Raw genomic sequence first — 21409 nt, forward strand, 5'->3', positions numbered from 1 at the left:
AATTATGTTAATCATTTAAAGATAGAATATGTGTGCGCACATGAGAGAGAGAAAGACAAGGATTCTTTTATAGGTAAAAGAAAAATACTGTTATCTAATAATTATCAGTTAGAATTTGAAAAGTCTGACTTTTTTTTTTTTTTGGTACAAGTTAATTGAATAAGAAGACCAGACTAAATTAGCTGAAGAACTTTGGCTTTTCTGTTGACTTCACTTAAATGGTTATGCCTTTAGAGAGACAGTGTTCGGCTAACATTGGGTAAAAAATGGACAAATCGGTATTCAGGTTTCTTTTTCACATAGCTTTGAAGTCTTATTTGAATTTATTTTTTTATTGTGGTAAAAATACACATAGCATAAAATTTACCGCCTTAACCATTGTTGAGCTTACAGTTCAGTGGTGTTAAATGTGCCCACATTGTTGAGCAGCCATGACCACCATCTGTCCCCATAACTTTTAATCTAGTAAAACTGAAATTCTGTGCCTATTGGAACAGTACCTCACAATTCTCTCCTCCCACCAGCCCATGACAACCACCATTCTAGTTTTTGTCTTTATGATTTTGACCACTCTAAGTATCTCATGTAAGTGGAATCATACAGTATTTTTTTTTTTTTTTTTTTTGGTGACTGGTTTATTTCACTTAGCATACCGCCTGCAGGGTTCACCCATGTGTTGTAAAACATATTGCAAAATTTCCTTCCTTAAGCCTGAATAATATTCTATACCTCGTTTTGCTTCTCTGTCCATCCTTTGATAGATACTTGGATTTCTTCCATGTAGTAATAATGTAGTAGTAATAATGCTACTTGAACACTGGTGTACAAATATCTCAAGACCCTGCTTTCATTTCTTTTGGGTATATGCCCAAAAGTGGGAATCTTGGGTCATATGGTAATAGTATTTTCTAATTTTTTGAGAAACCACCATGCTATTTTTCCACAGTGGCTTTACCATTTTACATTCACATCAGTAGTGCACAAGGATTCCATTTTCTCTACATCCTTACCAATACTTGTTTTCTTTTTTTTTTTAACCAGTCTTTTTTTAAAATAATTCTTTTATTGAAGTATATTTGATTTATAATGTGTTAATTACTGCTGTACAACAAAGTGATTCAGTTATAAATATGTATGTATTCTTTTTTTATATACTTTTCCATTATGGTTTATCATAGGATATTGAATATAGTTCTCTGTGCTATACAGTACGACCTTGGCTTTTTTTAATAGTAGCCATTCCAGTGGTTGTAAGGTAGTACCTTGTAGTTTTGATTTGCATTTCTCTAATGATTGGTGATGTTGAGCATCTTTTCATGTGCTTACTGGCCATTTGTTTATCTTCTTTGGAGTTCTTTGCCCATTTTTGAATCAAGTTGTTTTGTTTTTTTGTTTAATTTTAGGAGTTTTCTCTCTACTCTGGATATTAATCTCTTATCAGATATATGATTTGTAAATATTTTCTCCCATTCTGTGGGCGCCTTTTTACTCTGTGGATATAGACATTTGATGCACAAAATTTTTCAATTTTTATGAAGTCAAATTTGTCTATTTTTTCTTTTGTTACTTCTGCCTTTGGTATCATATCCAAACTCATAGCCAAATGCAATGTCTTGAAGCTTTTCCTCTAAGACTTCTATTGTTTCAGGTCTTACATTTAGGTCCTTGATCCACCTTGAGTTAGTTTTTGCATATAGTATTAGGTAAGGGTCCAACTTCATTCTTTTATGTGTGGCTGTCCAGATTTTGTAGCACCATTTGTTGAGAAGAGTGTCTTTCCCTACTGAATGGTCTTGGCACCCTTGTGAAATATAGTTTGTGAATGGGAGGGTTTATTCCTGGACTCTTTCATTCCATTGGTCTATATGTCTGTCTGTAGGCCAGTACCAAACTTTTGATTACTGTAGCTTTGTAGTAAGTTTTGAAATGGGAAAGAATGAGTTCTTCAGTTTTGTTCTTTTTTTCCATGGTTATTTTGACTATTTGAACTATTTGAATCCCTTGAGTTCCAAATGAATTTTAGAAGGAGTTTTTCTGTTTCTGCAAAACATGTCATTGGGATTTTGATAGGAGTTAGATTAAATCTGTAAATTGCTTTAAGTAGTATTGACATCTTACCAGTATTAAATCTTCAACCTATGAACACGGGATGTGTTTCCATTATTTCTGTTGTCTTTAGTATTTTTTTCAGCAATGTTTTGTAGTTTTTAATGCACAAGTCTTTCACCTTAATTATTTTTTTTGGATGCTACTGTAAATGGAATTGTTTTTGTAATTTTCAGGTTGTTTATGTATAAACTGCAACTGTTTGTGTATAGACATGCAGCTGATTTTTGTGTTTCAACTTGTGTAGGATACTAAGCAATATCCTGCTGCTTTGCTAACTTCAGTAGTTCTAACAGCTTTCTTGCTGAGTCTTTATTGATATAAGACAGAGATAATATTACTTCTTCCTTTCCAATTGGATGCCTTTTATTTTTTCTTCTTGCCTAATTGTTCTGTCTACGACTTCCAGTACTATGTTGAATAAAGGTGGTAAAACTGATCCAAATTAAACATAATATACATTCAAGTTTTCCCCTGAAATGGCAAGCCTTCGGCAGACTCCAGAGTTCCAAGACTGCATCAGACAGGTTATGCCTGTGCAGTCATTGTTTAGGGGGGCAGCAGATTCCTGGTGTTTCCTACTCTGCCATCTTCCCAGAATCTGAATTATTTTTAATAATCAGATAAGGTCATTAAAATATTGGCATGACTTTAAAATGGCGAACCATTTCTCTCAGACTTCATGCATTAAACTATAAAATACACTTTTCATATGGTTAAATATTATTATTTGTGTGGTTATGAAAATCATGATATGGATTGAACTCATGTTGCTTTTCAGAGCTTCCTCACATTTAATAATTTTCTGTACTTTACAGAAATACCGGTATCAGGATGAAGATACACCTCCTCAAGAGCACATTTCCCCACAAATCACTAATGAGGTGATAGGTCCGGAACTGGTTCACGTTTCAGAGAAGAACCTGTCAGAAATTGAAAATGTCCACGGATTTGTTTCTCACTCTCATATTTCACCAGTAAAGGTAAGATAATATCTTTATTTTGTTGCTATGAATTACTTATTACTTTTGTTACTAATGTAACTCATGCTCAGAGAGAACTATTCTTTCATGTAGGGTTTTCCCTCGCGTGATTGTTTCTGGTTTTGTAGTTATAAGGAATTTCATAGTATTTGTTAGCATCCTAAAAACATTTTCAAAAGTATATTTTATAAATGAATTTTATTCAATGATACGATCTTTAAGCCTGAAAGTTCTTGCGAAGGAAATAACTATTATATTTCAAATACCCACATTGAAATATCTTTAAACTTTAAAAGTATGTATTAGTAGTAGGTACAGAAAAAGAACATTAACAGTATCTTTGAAGTCCAATGTGTGACTTTACCTGACCCCATCACCTTGTCTTTCCCCTCAGAAATAACCACAGTCCTGGTTTCGCATATTTAGATTTCTAATCAGTACGTTGTTTCTTTTGTCTGTGTTGGGTTTTATGTAATTGGCATTATACTGCGTGTAAACTCAACCTGCATTTTTTGTTCAACAGTTTATTCCCGAGATTCATTATTTTCACTGCTCTAGAGTTTTCTATTTTATGAATATACTATAATTTATCTTACTTTTGATTGATGCTGTTTTCAGATTATTACTACTCTTAAAAATGCTGTTAAAATTGTAGGTTATGTATACACATCTTTGTGGATAACACCAGATTATCTTCCAAGTGGTTGTATAATTTACATTTTCAGCAGCAATATGTAACAGTTTTAATTGATCTATATTCTTATCAGTATTTGGTATTGTTATTTTTCGCTATTGTTTTGGGTTTGAAACAGTATCTTACTGTGATTTTAATGTGCATTTCGCTGTTAAATAATACTGATTGTACAGGTTTCGTATTCTGTGACATACCCTCTCAAGATTTTTTTTTTCATTTTTGTATTGGGTTGTTCTTACTGATTTGTGCAAGTTCTTTATATATTCGAGATACTAATCCTTTGTTAGTTGTATGTATTGTTTGTAAGGATCACTTCTTGCTAGTAAACGTTAAAGTGGGTTTTGTAATTCTCTTTGAGAGATGATTTCGTATCACTGGTTAAAAATTTTAATGGTTATATAGTACCACTCATATTTTCAGTTAATAGTTTTTCTAGGTATTTGTCCATTTCATATTTACTTTGAAATATTCTCAACATCCTATTTTTTTTTATGTCTGTGGCATATTTAGGTGTAGCCACTTTTTTATTCCTAATGTTTATTTGTGCCTTCTTTCCCCCTTGATCATTCTTGCCAAAAAGTGGTCAATGTCAAAGAACTATATCTTTTAATACAGAACAGACTGGTGGTTGCCAAGGTGGGGAGGCGGTTGGAGGAGGGGTGGAATGGGAGGTTGGGGTTAGCAGATGTAAACTTTTACATATAGAGTGGATAAACAGCAAGGTCCTACTGTATAGCACAGAGAACTATATTCAGTATCCTATGATAAACCATAATGGAAAAGAATATTAAAAATGTATAAATATGAGGACTTCCCTGGTGGCACAGTGGTTAAGAATCCACCTGCCAATGCAGGGTTTGAGCCCTGGTCCGGGAAGATCCCACATGCCGCGGAGCAGCTAAACCTGTGTGCCACAACTACTGAGCCTGTGCTCTAGAGCCTGTGAGCTATTGAGCCCATGTGCTGCAACTACTGAAGCCCGCACACCTAGAGTCCATGCTCTGCAGCAATAGAAGCCATCACAGTGAGAAGCCCACGCACTGCAATGAAGAGTAGCCCCAGCTCTCCACAACTAGAGAAAGCCCATGTGCAACAACAGAAGACCCAACTCAGCTAATTAATTAATTAATTAATTAATTTAAAAAGTGTATATATAGAACTGAATCTCTTTGCTGTACAGCAGTAATTAACGCAACATTGTAAATCAACTATACTTAAATAAATAAGAAAAAAAATCTTTAAAACCAAATCTTCTGTGCACCTACCCCATGTGCTGTCACCCCCCATGCCCTTTCATATGCGTGTGTACACATACATGTACATATATAAGTTTGTGGTTAGCCTACATATCAATCAGTGTGTTTGGCAGAGGCAATCTGATCTTCCCTTGGGAGGCTTAAATGAGAGATACACAGGGGAAAAAAAAATCAGTTGTCTATTAGTGAAAGAGACAGTTTTCCTTTTATCTTTTCCCCTTTCCCATCTTATCATTATTATTTCATTGTCTTATCATTATTATTTCATTGTCTTTTGCTTTCTTTGAGTTTATTCTGTTTGGGTTTTTTTCCCCTGGTTTCTCAAGTTGGTTACTTACTGCATTATTGCCTTTTCTAATGGTATTTGAATTTGTAAATTTTCCTTTAAATAGCACTTCAGCTGTAACCCATAGTTTAATATGCAATGTTTATCATCATTCAGACTTTTACTTTTGTTATTTTTTCTTTGCCCCATGATTTATTTAAAAGTATGTTTCTTAATTTTTAAACATAGGAGACATTTATTCCTGTCGTGTCTTCTTTTAGATTTAATTTTCTTATCTCATTTTTCCTTTGTATTAGTTTGGAAGTTCTTCTGTTTCTCTTCCTTTAATGGTTATCCTAGAAATTTTTTGGAAGAAATTTTAATATACATACTTACAAAAATTTAAACTCATTAAATATCTTTTACCCTCATTTTGAGGAACATAAGAACCTTAGAACACTTGAATTCTAAGCACTCCTTCCTGCTTTATGTGCTTTTCTTATCAGCCCATGCCTATTTTCTCTTGACTGAATTAATAAAACCTGTTTCTTACTTTAGATGAAAACCCCTCCCAGGTGTGTATAATTCTTTTGTTTCTGATATTTTGAATTTTTGATGATTATGATTGTTACAGATTATCCAAAGCCAATTTGTACACACCCAACTCCTTAGTCTTTTGGTGGGTGTTTGGTAGTTACTTCTGTATGTGGATTCTGACACAAGCAGACATTTAAACAAACAGTGAGGACTTCCCTGGTGGCGCACTGGTTAAGAACCCGCCTGCCAGTGCAGGGGACACGGGTTCGAGCTCTGGTCCAGGAAGATCCCACATGTTGTGGAGCAACTAAGCCTGCGTGCCACAACTACTGAATCCTCGTGCCACAACTCATGAGGCCCATGTGCCTAGAGCCCATGCTCCGCAACAAGAGAAGCCACCACAACGAGAAGCCCCCGTTCACCGCAACTAGAGAAAGCCCCGTGTGCAGCAATGAAGACCCAATGCAACCAATATAAATAAATACATTAAATAAATAAATAAATAAATAAATAAATAAATAAATAAAGTTAAGCAAACAGTGAGCCAGGTAGCATAAAGTATTGTATATAGCCTCCTTAAATATGATGAAACCTCAGCTTTCTGTTGTTGCATAAAATGCTCACTCTAGGCAAGTAAAACGACATTCCAGAGACCAAGATTCTGCTACCCAGAATTTCCAGACGTCTTAGGGATTAAACCTGAGGTGCCATCCCTTAAGGTATAAGCCTCTTCAGAGACTTTTCTTTCCCTTTTGCAAGGGTGGATTGTGTCTCTCATTTAGCCAGTCCATAAAACTGAAATACAGTGGGTTTCACCAACGAAAGCCCACTTCATTCATGATAATTGGAAAACTTTTGGTGTTGATCAAAGATTAATATAACAAAAATCTTATAGCAGCCATTTACTTTATAATTAGATGTTACATGACCAGCCTAGGAGTGTGGATTCCTCATTAGGACAGCTGACTGTCCATAGAGAAATGGTTCTCAGCTGTGACTGGACATTGGAATCACCTAAAAAGACTTTAAAATTTATATCTGAGTGCCCCCTCAGAGATTGTGATTTAATTGGTCTGGGGTACAGTCTGGCTTTGGAGAGTTTTACAAGTTCTCCAGTTGTTCCTAGTGGATAACCACTGTTGAGAAGCACTGCACTAGAACCTAGTTTAATTGAACCCCCATACACATATTTCTTTACTGTCTCGAAGTTTTTTAAAGTAAATTTCTGACATCTCTTATTTAATCCTTACTCTGCAGTGAGACTTAAGTGATTCCAGTTGTTGAGAGAGAAAGCATTATTACTTTAAGAGTCTCACATGCTTCCTTAATTTGACTCTTTTTTCCCCTTATTTCCTTACCGTAAAAGAATTAAGTCAGTTTTGCCTGATTCTTTTTATCTGCTTTAAAAATGCTCTTATTCTTTGCCTACAGTTAATTATTACATGATAAAGGATTATGTCTCCCATAGCATCCCCCCACAACCCGGCTTTTTAAAGAAATTTGACAGAGGCTTATTTAAAGGAGTAGGTTATTGAGATTAAAATATTCTTTACTATCAGTTATAAAACACACCTTTTTCTTTTTTTTTTTTAAACTCTTTATTGGAGTATAACTGCTTTACATTGTTGTGCCAGTTTCTGCTGTAAAACAAAGTGAATCCGCTATATTTGTGCGCATATCCGCATATCCCCTCCCTCCTGCGACTCCTTCCCACCCTCCCTTTCCCACCGCTCTAAGTCATCACCCATCATCGAGTTGATCTCCCTGTGTTATGCAGCAACTTTCCACTAGCTGTTTTACATTTGGTGGTGTATATATGTCTATGCTACTCTCTCACTTCGTCCCAGCTTCCCCTTTGCCCCCCACGCCATGTCCTCAAGTCTGTTCTGTACATCTGCATCTTTATTCTTTCCCTGTCACTGGGTTCATCAGTACCATTTTTTTAGATTCCATATATATGAGTTAGCATACAGTATTTGTGTTTCTCTTTCTGGCTTACTTCACTCTGTATGACAGACTCTAGGGCCATCCACCTCACTACAAATAACTCAGTTTCATTCCTTTTTAAGGCTGAGTAATATTCCATTGTATATATGTGCCACATCTTCTTTAACCGTTCATCCGTTGATGGGCATTTAGATTGCTTCCATGTCCTGGCTATTGTAAATAGTGCTGCAGTGAACATTGTGGTACATGTTTCTTTTTGGATTATGGTTTTCTCAGGGTATATGCCCAGGAGTGGGATTGTTGGGTCATATGGTAGTTGTATTTGTAGTTTTTTAAGGAACCTCCATACTGTTTTCCATAGTGGCTGTACCAACTTACATTCCCACCAACAGTGCAGGAGAGTTCCCTTTTCTCTGCACCTACTCCAGCATTTATTGTTTCTAGATTTTTTGATGATGGCCATTCTGACCGGAAAACACACCTTTTTCACATTTTATCTTTTCTGCAATTGGTGTACCTCTTACAGTTGCTGGTGTGAAGTGGCAGTTTTGAATATTTGTATGCAAGTCTTTGACAAATTATGATTAACATCAAGAAGGTACCAGCCTCAAAGCATCTTAGTGTACCATGGTAATAATTTAGCTGGTCTCATTGAAAAGCAGCTGAATCTATCCATCCTTATATGCCATTCTCTTGCTCTTTTTCATTTTGTTTTCTTTTATTAGATATTAACAGTATCAGCCTCTTAAATAAGTAATTTTCTGATACAGTTAGGTAGAGCAATTGGGTATCATCATCTATTCACCCTTGACTTTGCTGGCTCTCTGATTTATATCTGGGGACTGAATAGGTAAGGATTTTCATTTCCAGTAGAAGAAATTATTAATGTGTTTTTCCTATTATAAACTTGTTTTACATATTTTCTCATGTTAAATTTTTTAAAAACTTGATACATAATATTATATAGTATATTTGTACCTTAATTTGATGAACACATCTGGTCTTTGCTATTTGTTATTTCCATTTTTTACTAGGTTTTGTACAATTGTAATTTAAGAATTAGTAAAGCTGCCCATTTGGGATATTTCTTCCTCCTTCTCCTATCTCATGCATAGATTAAAATTTGAGGAGTGGGCATAGGACTGGGGTAGCATAATTAGCAAAATGGTTAGGATTACTTTAACTTTTCTTTAGAAAACCAAATTTTAAAAAAATAACCTTATTTTGACATAAGGCAAGTTTTTTTAATGTTTTTAAAATTTTTACAAATAGTTGCAGATGTTTTAGGAAGCTCAACAATGAAGTATATTTTTTTTACAAAATAAATAAGATTACCAGATTAGCAGTCTTTTTTTAAAAAACAAAAAAGCTAATATAAGGAGCTTTTCCACTTTCATAGTATTGTGGTTTGGAATGAAGCAAGTAATTATTGTACTTAACATAGAACTCTGTATATGAATTATTATTTTTGTAATTGGAAAAATGATATTTGAATAGTAGTGATTTGCTGAGTAGAATGTAAATTAGGCACTGCTTTGTTCTTCACAATTCTTACAGAAAAAGACTAATAGATGATTGCTTTAAAAATCAGCTGTTAGAATATTAGTTTTGTTTATCAAATAACATGCGTTTAGCATTTATTAGACATCTATGCTAGTAAGTTTGTTAGGCTTCAGTGATTGGTATTTTTTATGGAGAGATAGTTATAACATGGTATGATATAACATGAAAAAATAAAGAGAAGTTAAATTATTGAAGTATTCTAAAAAATAAGATTTACACTTGGATGGGGCGTTGAAGCATGTATACAAGCTGCTAATTCAGAGGAGAAGGCAGTTACTGGAGAAAATAAGTACAGTAGCAGGGAGAGAGTCTGAGGAAACTGAAAAAGTGCAGAAAAGTTCATGATACTGTAGCTGATGTTCAGGTTGGTCGTTAGGAAATGCGGACAAGACGTGAAGGACCTTGATCCTGAGCTGATGAGTGGGCCTGTGAAGGGTCTGCCACCATGAAATGTGCTGTGAAATAATCTGTCAGGGTCTTGTGGTGCTAGTGCTGATTCTCATTACTGAAGTAAAGAATGAAATAAGATAGTGATTGAAAATTACTTTGTTCAGGCCTTAGCGTAAAACATAACATAGCTATGATTTGGACTTCCTCAGTGATCCATTGGTTAACACTCCCCACTTCCTTCCACTGCAGGGGGCACAGACTCGATCCCTGGTTGGGGAACTAAGATTCTGCGTGTTGCGTGGTGCAGCCAAAAAAAAAAAATTAATTTTTTTAAGTAATTATTATTTAAGCCTCTAAAGGGAAAGTTTCTTGCCAGTGCTAGATAGTTTCAACAAAGAAATTGGTGATATAACAGTGAAAAATCCTAACGTGGAAGAAAAGGACACAGTGGGTAAATTTTTGTGGTATATGATAATCTTTAAAGTAAGCTTAGTTTTTAAACAGTTCTAATATATAGTAGTATGGTACTAATAAGAACAGTGTCAAGATTCCTAAAACTGAAAATTATCTAAGAATTAAGAAAAATAGTCAGAGCAGTAACTTGAACAAATAAACAAAACCTCATCCTTTTTCAAAATAGATTTAAATCTAGATGAAATGACGAGGGTGTGGCTTAGTATGGGATGTTGCAGTGGTCATCGAATAAGAGTTCATATTTTGCTTTTGTCTTCAATGACAGGGAAAATTATCTTTAAACTAATGTGCAAAAGAGTAAATGTAGTCAAGTGGGACTTGAAATTGAAGACAGACAAGGTATGTGAACAGATACTTCATTTCATCCAGTAGTACTGAGAATACTCTCAAATGAAATCACCAGCAGCAGTTGGTAGTTTTTCAAATATTGTGAGAAATGGGGGTAGCAGAAGAATGGATTTAAGCAAACATATGCGCATTGAACTAAATGCTACAGGAAGAGAATCTTTCCAATTTTGGGTACATACTGAAATCAACTTTGTTTTCACAGCTCTGGAACATATTAAAATATTGTTGAATTTTATCTTTTTTGGATGACCCTGGAGTACTGTTAGCCACACAGTTTGCATACAGTTTGACCACTAGATGGCGCTCATACAGAAGGGATTTGTGTGTGTGTGTATATATATATATGATCAGTTTTTCTAGAGAAATAACAAATCTATGTTATCAATCTTCTTAGTTTATTCTCGTCTTAAGTTAGTACAGCTGCATGTTTTGAAATTTTTCTTTTTCTAAAACACTTAAGAAGTTTTATTGAAAACAATAAAATACAGAAACACCAGATTTTCATTTTAAAGTAAAACAGCATCTTTCAGAACTTTCCTAGTACTCCACCATTCTTATCACTATTAAAAAACAAAACCAAGTTCCAGATCCAAAATAATTAATGAACCTGCTGGTAAACATTTTTCTCATGGTTCTAGCTTCCACTCTACTTACTTTTTTGAATTTTACATTTGCACCTTTTCAAGACTGAGTAGCAATTTTTATTTAATTAATATTTGTGAGAACTGGACTTCCTTGATACTAATTAAAAAAACAAAACAAAACCACACACACCCTAATCAAACTCGGAGAAAATACACATTTGTTCATTAAAGCTCACCTGCTTTAGATAATTTTTTCTCTTCACACATTAGCATAGTAAGCCAATGTTTGATCCATGCTGCAAAAGCTGTACAAAATGCAAGACCTGTTAATTCCCTAGGGAAACCTTAAGGCAAAAGCAAAAGCCTTACTCTACAAAAGAAAAGCAAAGCAGAGGCATGGGGACTGTGAAGTTGGCTCACATGAGTAAGCTCCACAAGGATGAAGAAGACAATTTTTGTACAAACATACGCAAGATAAAGTTTAAAAAGGAGCATTGAACAGCTGTGTTTCCTGCAGAAATAATGATCATGTCAGATAAAATGACTCCTGAAACAAGTTCTGCTTGGCTTTTAATTAACAGAATCATATTAGTCCTCTCCTATATATATCTGTGGTATCACAGCCTTGTTCAGAGCTCCTTCCTCCTGTTCACTGTACAGACCTGGATCCCAGGCCTGCCCAACAATCCTTGTAGAAGACAGTGTGAGTGTGTTTGGGTCCTTCTTGGGAAAACTGTCACTTCTCCTTCACCTGACCACTGGGACTAACTCCAAATTCCAGGCAGTCACTTCATGTGTTTGAGCTGTAGCAGAACAAACTTTTTAGCATGGAGATATTATAAAGACAGAAAGGTAAGGAAAATGCGTGTTATGTTGCACTTACAGTACATTGGCTTTGTGGTTACTTAGTAATTTTTTTTTTTTTTTTTAGCATTTTAGAGCTTCAGTATTGTTTTTCCTCTCATCCTTCAACCTTTTAAAAATGTTCATTAAGATTATTTAATCACTGCCTTTTTTCTTACTGTACCTGAAGACTTCTGGGTTTGTTTGTGAGTTTGGAAAAGTATACAAATAATTGAGGGCCTGTCCTATATAAACTTTTGAACTGTCTTTTCTTCCTTTTAATGTTATAAAATAACCATTTCTCACAGTCATAAATTTTCATACTCATATTTAAAGTATGTAATCACTAAATGGATGTACTTAGTTTACTTACACTTTTCTCCTATTGTTTAAGAGTTCTGCTATAGATAATATCATTCTGTGAAAAAGAAAAACTAAACTGTACAGAAAAAAAGAATGTTAGATGTGGAGTATAGCTCAGTGATAGAGTATTTGCAGAAGAAAAATGTTAATTCTTTATATGTCATTTTAAAATCTTAATAGTGTTCTTTTTGGTGATTTAAACATTATGTAGTATTTTTTTTATATATTCATTTTTATTTATTTATTTATTTATTGGCTGTGTTGGGTCTTCGTTGCGCTGCATGGGCTTCTCATTGCGTTGGCTTCTCTTGTGGAGCACAGGCTCTAGGTGCGTGGGCTTCAGTAGTTGTGGTACATGGGCTTAGTAGTTGTGGCTTGCAGGCTCTAGAGTGCAGGCTCAGTAGTTGTGGTGCACGGGCTTAGTTGCTCCACAGCATGTGGTATTTTCCCGGACCAAGGATCAAACCCCTGTCCCCTGCATTGGCAGGTGGATTCTTAACAACTGTGTAATCAGGGAAGTCCCTGTATAGTATTTTTTATAATTCGCTATTTTAAATTGACTTTCCAGGTTCTATAATGAGTTTAAATTTTGTTTTAGTGGAATAGAGTTTGTATTTCAGCTGTGCAACGTGGGTAGTGTTATTCTAAAGCAGGAATCAGTGAGGAGTTGGTTGCCTTCTGCTTCCCAATCAAATCATATGAAACCAGTTGTGATTTAGGTATATATATGGTTTTGTTTGTGCGTATTGACTACTGGGCAGTTAGTGAGATGATCCTAGATTTCTGTACCTCAGGTAAATGGGACATTTTCATAAAGAAGCCTTTCTCAAAACTCAGAGTTGTTTTCTTCTGTCAGTGGATTTGAATAGGAAGTTTACATATTGAGAAGTGTTTCTCCTCTGTTCTCGGGATACATGGGATGGCGTGTTCTGTCAACTTTTGATTGTTCCCCAGCTCTTTGGCTCTCTAGCGTAAGAAATCATTGTATACGAAAGGCTTACTGTTCTATCTTTGTTGGTACTGTTTGCAACTTGAGCAGGATATTTGTGTTCAACATTTGTTTTCAATATCCTCATCCTTACAAATCCATAGTAACAGAATCTGTATAAATTTTAGGGTTCCCCCCAGCCTGGCTTTCCATCATATATGGATCAAGACACATATTTGGGGGCCAAAGCAGTTACTAGAGCATTTGTATAAACCACACTAATCAGTTCTTTATTAAGTACCTGGTCCATAGTGAAACTTGTTTTAGGGAGGTTTTATTTTTTTTCCTTTAGAGGGGCTTCTTAGTTCTCTGTCTACCCTTAGTGTTTTCTTCTAGTCCCTCACCCCCAAATAGATAAGCCCAATCTGTGTAGGGCCATAAACCTGCCAGCTACTGTCTGCGTAGTTCTTGGGAGGAAGCAAACTTTGCTATAATCTGTCACAAAACGTCTTACTTCCAGAAGTCCTACATGTAACTCTCAACCCTTGTTGGACATGTGTTTGTATCTGAGAGACAGAATCATAGAGACAGTGTTCACATCTTTTCTTGACGAATCAGAATTTGCAGTAGACTGAGAGGGTGTAGCTTGCCGATGTACCTTCCAGTAGACTGCGTTTACTTGGTGCTGGTGAGCAAAAGCAAGCAAGATTTTGTTGGTCCTCGTTCATGGCTGAAGTTGGGAATTGTGACGTGCTTATATCAACTTAAAAGTTGAATTACTCAGCTATTAGTATTATCAAGTTGCATTTTTATTCATATATTGTTTTTAATGGTGGTTATTATATTATATACTAATGTAGCCTAGTATTAAAAGGACAGACTTAGGAATCTGTGATTCTCAAACTTGAGGGTGCTTAAGAGTCTCTTAGGGGGGCTTTTTAAGACTGAAAATCCTAGATCTCCCTTACCCCTAAAAATTCCAGTGGGAAGGGGATACCATTCTGTATTTTTTTTAACCAGCACCCTGGGTGATTCTGGGGTGGACTACTGTGTTGAGAAACACCGACCTAGATATCAGATGTTAGAAAGTATCTATTTAGCAATCAAGCAGTATTATCTTTTGAACCAGTGTATTGTTTATGTAGTGTTGGATAAAATGTTTTACTGGCTGTGAAACAAAAAATTTACATTTAATTCTTTTGCATTTTTGCAGATTCATAACTTGGTAATCTTCATATTTATAACGTATGAGAGAAATGATGCTGATAGTAGCATTTTTTTTAATCACTGAAGACCCAGAAGCCAGATACTTATTTTGCTAATTATTCTGTTTCTGTCTTCAGACTCAGTTAATCAAAGCCTTTAAAAGCAATATGTTACATAAAATGATCAAGTTACATTCCAAATGGATTTCTCTCTATTATTAGATCCTCAGAATTTAATGTAGATAGTACCTTTTAAAATCTTAGTGCTATTTAATATAAGTGCCTTCCCGATGTAGAAATTTATATGTGAATGAAAGACTCCTTTAGTAAAATTGTTTTAAACAATCAGAACTGTTGGCAGAGAGAATCTTTGTGTTTTTAAATTCAGTCCATATTTATAATTTATTTAAGCAGAAGATGCCATTGGATTTTACTTCGCACTGTGACTGAAACTCGGTAATCCAGGGTTTCTCCACCCAGTGCATTATATCAAGCAGCCCCAAAGGGTCTTGCTAGTCCAGTGTTTATAACATCCTTCTTTACCTGCTAATCGACCTCACTTCCTGGATTTCAGTCCGTCTAGTTATCAGCTAACAAAAGAACAGCTTTTGGTTCCTGCAGACGCTGGTGAAAAAATAATCATGGGAAAGAAATCCACCTTATGTCGTCTTTTTTCTCTACAAATATAAACTCAGCCATCATACAGCTAACAGGTACAGAGGGAAGATACAAGCTCTTTCATGGGAAGAAAATACATAGAAAATGAGCATCATTTCTCAAGGTTTTTATTTTCCCTGATCTACAAGTGATGCTGCTGTAATTCTAGCTGCAGTTTTTACCGATCATTCACCACTCAGCAGCTGGTAGAGAAGTAAGACTGCTTGGCAACCACCTGCAGGGCTGCAGAGATGAATTACATTTTCGGGAACAACACACTTCTGTACTCTCGCGCCAGTCGAGGAGGCAATACTAGTTCTAGCCATGGCTCAGCAGGCCCAAAGCAGAAACCCTGGGCAAAAAAGGGCTCCTCAGATGAACTGCAGGCTGAGCCAGAACCTTCCCGCTGGCAGCAGATAGTTGCATTTTTCACTCGAAGACACAGCTTTATTGACTGCATCTCGGTAGCCACCAGCTCCACCCAGGTAACATACCACTTGTTGAAATTATTTTCAGTATGTTTTGGTTCATGTTGCTTTGCAGAAATGTATTAGCGTAGATTTCTTATATCAAAAGATAGTCTTATGCCCTGAAACCCTGGATGCGCAGAAATGCATGTTTTCAGTCTATGCAGGTCTTTAGCACAAAAGGGGAAACAAAAATATTTTCCCTTTTGCTCTTATGTAATGCCAAACAAAACAGTCTTAGATTCTGTTGAATGACTCCTCTAAAAATATAAAGCCATTCACACATAAATTAAAATGTAAATTAATAATGCTTGTCTCCTTATTTTCAGACTGTGTTAAATGCTATGAAGTATGATGTCTGATGAAGAAAATACCTGTTTGTTTAGCTTTTGTATGTCATTAGATAACCTCAGGGAGATTGTTATAGTAAAGAAACAAGATAATTTGAAGTATTTTTATTTTCTAGTGTTTGAGCATAGATTAAACACAGTTGGCTATTGTATATACTAATATCTTAAAATTATTAAATTATGGTTTATTCAAGGGATTTAATGAATCCTTCCATTTCTATAAATATATTATCTAGGGTTAATTTGAAAGTAGTGGACTTCTGTAATTACGTGATTATGGGAATATTTTATCAAATATTCAATTGACAGTTTAAGGAGCTGAGTAAACACTAGAAGTCTCCAAATTAAAAAAAAAAACTCACATAAAACCACTTCTTTTTGAGGAGTGAGTATTAAAAATATAAGGAAAATATAAAGTTAATCATAATTTAAGTGAAAAACCTATTATTTGCTATTAAAGGAGGATTGGGGAATATTTTTATTTTAAAACATGTTTTTAATAGATACTCATTCAACTTTAGTGAAAATGAAAGCATAAGAATTAGTCTAATTGAAAAACAAGGTGAGAATGCTGTTGTCCTTTAAATTTAAATTAAAGTGTATACACATACCTTAGGGCTCTTTAAAAATAAATTCCTTTAAAACCATCTTTTTTTTTTTTAAATAATTAGAAGCAGCACAGTAAGTGTGAAGTATCTGTCAACAGCTTCTTGTTTTTGATTACTAGAATTGTCTTTCAACGGTTTTTTTTTTTTTTAAATAATGTCAAATTTCTTAAGTAAAAATATTCTACTTGTTTTTCTTGCATGTTTGAGAGAAATGGAATTACTGGGCCAGGGAGAGTCATTAATAGTTTTTAGGTAGGTAGTGAGGTTACTTACAATCAAAACTTTTTCAGAGGCAACGATTGATTTAACTCCTTAGATTGAATATGCACCAAGAATTTAACTAACTTGATTTTGACTACAATTACATATACCAAAAAGGGACACAGACTAAAGCTTGGCATTGTTATTCATTGTATATTAATATTAAGTGATATTTTCCATTGTAAATAAGAAAGATATGTTAAAATCTCAAATATACACTACTATATGTATATATATATACACACACACAACCATTGATATGTAATTTATCTGATAAAGGGCATACAAATGAAAGACAAGCAAAATAGTTTACATATAAAACTATTGAAACCACAGAATTACATTATAGTTACTTAGGAGTTGGGCCAAAAAGTTGCTATGGTATTGCACTAAGATAGTCAGAATTTTAATAACAAACTGTTTACAGTTGATCCTACAGCCATTTAAAATTTTACCTCCCTCTTGTTTGGTTGGTTCAGATCACTTGTGTATACTGACAGATGACTATTTTTATTTCTTTCAGCCCTCTTTCTATTACTTATTTTGTCTTTTTCATTACCTTTGTATTTCATATCTATAAATGTAGACTTTATATCAGAGTTTTAGCTTTTGTTTCTCCAGCTCTGTAGGACCAACATATCATTTTTTGTTCTATGTTATTTTTCTCACTGATAAGTTGTATATTTTATATATCCAAGTCTTCTGTTGTAACTCACTGGAATTCAGTTTGCAGGATAAAATATAATAGGACTGAGAAAGAATGTGAGACATAGTTTAGATTTTAGTTGATGCTAGGATACATTTTCCTGTTTCATTTACTGACTCACGGGCTAGCAGTTCTATTCTGCAGCACCAGAGGATTTTTATATTGTTAAAAACAAAGTAGACTAATGAAATTTTATAATTTATTGAGCATATGCTATATACCTGTGAATGTATGTGTGACGGTGTTTAGTTCTGTCATTGATAAATAGCAACAGTGATCACCAGGTCTCTGTTTCACTCTTGTTCAGAAATATCTTTTCTAAGTTAGATAGCAAGGTTAACTTTGAATCTAATTCCTTATAACTATGATGCATGGTGCTTTTAGCAGTTTGGAGAGTTATTAAATATAGTTTTACTAATTTGAAAATAATTACTCTGATTTAATATCCCACCAAATAGCCTCTATAAAAAAAAGAAAAAATTTACTTACTTTGCAGATTCACTTAAATTGCTCGTCCATTTAAGATGTTTGTGTTCATGACTAAGATTTTGTGTCAGATTCTACTGTGGTATGTAGAACTTAGTAGGGAGTCATTAATATTTTTTAAATGTTAGGGAAGCCAAGTGGTTATAAACTTCTGCCAGAACCCCAGCTTCTAGGATGGGACTGGCCTTATAGTTGGGGCTCAGTAAATGTTTATGGAATTGATCGATTAGTGTCCATTTCAGCACCTGAAACCTTGTTAGCTCATGGCCTTCCAAAATACGGCACCTAATTTGAAACCTCTTGGGTACCTGTGTTTATTGGATTCACTCTATTGCCGTCATAAGTGCCTGTGATTCTTCACAGTAGCTCATCTCTTCCTCTGCGTCCCTTTTCTTCCCCTCCATCCTTCCATGTACCTGATTTCCTTACTCCTTTGAATCTTTGCCTGTGATGGTAACCATACAGCTTACAGACTAATTTTTGTCATTTGGCTGTATCCCAAAAGTGTACATTGTGAGGTTGGTTTTGGTGGTTTTTTTTTTTTTTTTTCCTCTTTTGTATTAAACTAAGATGAGTTTCTTGTGAATTATTTTCCTTTGGTGTAAGTTTTTCTATTTTGAGCTTCATACTACTTATGTTCTTAATTTTGAATAGTCATTATGATATAGAGAATGTGGGCTGCTCATTGTCAAGCCCTCCTTAGTTCCTCATCTCAGCCTTCTTTCTGTTCTTGTATTTTGGATCCTTTGATTCTGCCCTGTCCTGTTTAGTGTGTGCAGCTCGGTTCTAATCCAAGGTCAATTTTTATATTCAGCAGGGTGTTAAAGAACTCTAACACAGTACTTCTAGACTTTGCTACTTGATTATCTCCTAAGTAAAAGCTTTTATCCACTTGGTGATGTCAGTGTTTACTCACGAAAACAGTCGTCGTATAAACTTTGAGCAGCTGTAACCTGGTAGGTTACTTCAAGTGTGTATTTAGCGACTGTTCCCATATTTTGGATTACTTCAAAATCCCTAATGTGGACCATTATAAATATTCAAATAGAACTTTCCTCCTTCCCCCAGCCAATTGACATGCCAAGTTAAGCTGAAAAACGGCAAAGTTATCTTCCTAGGAGTGAATGGAGCAGTCATAATGGCTTATCATAATTGAAGCAGAACAATAGTATTTTAACAAGAGTGGATATTAGCCACATGAATTGAATAATCTGCTTTTTAGAGGAAAAAATTCTGTCCTAAATTCAAATACAGGAAAACACTGTTCAGATAGATACCCCCTGTTCAGATACCAGAAAAATAAATAGGCTAATCTGTATTAAAAGAATACAGTTTATCCTGAACAGGTACATTCTGGAAAGGATTTAATTTTTAGAGGTATGCATTGGATATATTGTCCCCAAAATGAAGATAATAGCATCAACTTCATTGAGTTAATTGTATTAAATGATTAAATGCATGTAACATATTTAGAATAGTGCCTGGCAGTTATTATTATTATTGATTTGTTATATTATTATTTTATTTTTATATTGCTTAATTTTAATAGTCTTCCACAAATTCAAATTAGATAATTAGGAATTACAGTACCTAAGGATAGTGCAGTTCGTTCAAACATTCAGTAAATAGTGTTGACTGAATAAGTTCCTGTAAGTGCAAGCTGTACTGTTTTTAAAGAACCACATATCTCAACACCTTCAATTGCAGGATTTTAGGGAGGGGCCCCAAAGAGCATTTCAGATTCTTGATGCGACCGCCAATTCCCTGACCTTGCCTTCCCTCCCAACTCCTTTCTGCAAATGCTAAACCAGTCACAAGTAGACAACTAAATTTAACTGATTATCCACCTTTTACCAAGTATATCATCAGGACTAATTTTGTACTCTACATCCCTTTCATCTTAATCATTACAAAAAGTCCAAGCCTTCCAGCTCACTCTCACCTATTCCCTTATCTCTCTTTGACTCTGGTATATCTCTGATGTTTTAAATTCCCACTTATTTGTGATCGCCCAATTTCTTTCACTCTGCCCTTTGCAACTCCCAGTTGGTGATCAGCAAGGTTTCCTTTATCCTCAGACTCTACTGTGATGGTTCATCTCACTTTTTTCTCTCATAGAAACCTGGTGGTTCCCCCAAGAGTACTGTTTTTTCTGTAGCCCTCACAAAAAGTTGGATTTTTATCTCTCGCGTCCCATGTGCCTTGGGACCAGCAAGCAGAGTTGATGCTGCCCCGGCTTCTCTTGGTGTTCATGTGTGATCAAGCTTCCTCTCTTTTAAAAGTGTACGCGCCGTCAGACAGTATTCCCACTCCCCCCTTGTCTAGTCATCTGCATCTTTCCTGGTCACCTCCACTCATTGATGATTTGAACTACTTCGTTTACTATCTTTTCTCTGTCCACTATTCATGTAATCATTCTTAGTGATTTTCAGTATCCTGGTGTGATCTTTCCAAAATCTTGACTTCTCAGTTCTTTGATATCCTTAACTCTTACGAGTCTTATTTTTTCTTTCACTTCAGTGACCTGCTTAAATGGTTATATTCAAGACCTCATTACCATTGACAGTACCGCTTATAATATCTCGGTGGCAAGCATTTCAAACTGACTAGCACTTCCTTTCTTTTCAGCTCACCTCCCCTACAACATTTTTTTTTAATCCTCTAAAGGCCTCCAGCCCAACTTTTTATTAACCATCACTATTAACTGTGCTCTCACTTCCCTTGCCTCACTCAAACTCCTTGGGCTGAGACTATAAACATTGCCTTTCATAGTCTTAACTCTTGCTCCTCTGTTGCTTCACTTCGTTGCTAAGATCCAACCGCGGTTAATTGCAGCTCTGCCTCCTCCACATCAGCTCCAGAGCTGCACAGTAAACTTCCAGTACCTGTTTCCTGGCCCTTATTCTCAATCGATGGTCTTGTTCTGTATTCCATCCTGTTAAAATAAATGATCCATTTGTGTTCTTAAATCTCACCCTTCACTTCTGTGCTAGATCTTCATTTTTGACTGTTGAGGGACTTCTGAAATTCTCGCTTCCCTTTATTGCATTATCCGGATTATTCCCATCAGTGCACATACCCACTACAACACCTTTCATTAAAACAACCAGCCGGAAATCCTCTAGGAGTATAGACTGTCAGATCCAGGGATCAGTTCTCAGTTTTTATTTTACTTGGCCCCACGATAGCTTTTTACACAACTGATGGCTCCCTCCTTTGACGGCTCCCTCCTTTAAATCCTTTTCTCCTTTGACTCTTGAGCATCATTCTGCTGATATTCTCCCAGCCTCACTACTCCTTTGCAGTATCCTCCTCCTCTTCTTACCTCTAATAGTTAGAAGGGCATCAGTCCTTGAACGTCTCTCTTTTTATACTCATATTTCAGGTG

The 21409-nt window shown here is 35.2% G+C and overlaps 1 protein-coding gene across 8 annotated transcripts in view; it reads left to right on the top strand.

Moving 5' to 3' along the window:
• Nucleotides 1-21409, top strand: part of DLG1 (discs large MAGUK scaffold protein 1) — a 275356-nt gene that overhangs the window by 92578 nt on the left and 161369 nt on the right. For all 8 annotated transcript variants that reach the window (XM_057739271.1, XM_057739270.1, XM_057739274.1 and 5 more), the window contains exon 5: nucleotides 2925-3089. In XM_057739271.1, the coding sequence (XP_057595254.1) occupies nucleotides 2925-3089 (165 nt within the window). The remainder of the gene's footprint in view (nucleotides 1-2924; nucleotides 3090-21409) is intronic.

The sequence above is a fragment of the Hippopotamus amphibius genome, chromosome 6 (genome assembly GCF_030028045.1).
Source record: "Hippopotamus amphibius kiboko isolate mHipAmp2 chromosome 6, mHipAmp2.hap2, whole genome shotgun sequence".
NCBI lineage: Eukaryota > Metazoa > Chordata > Mammalia > Artiodactyla > Hippopotamidae > Hippopotamus > Hippopotamus amphibius.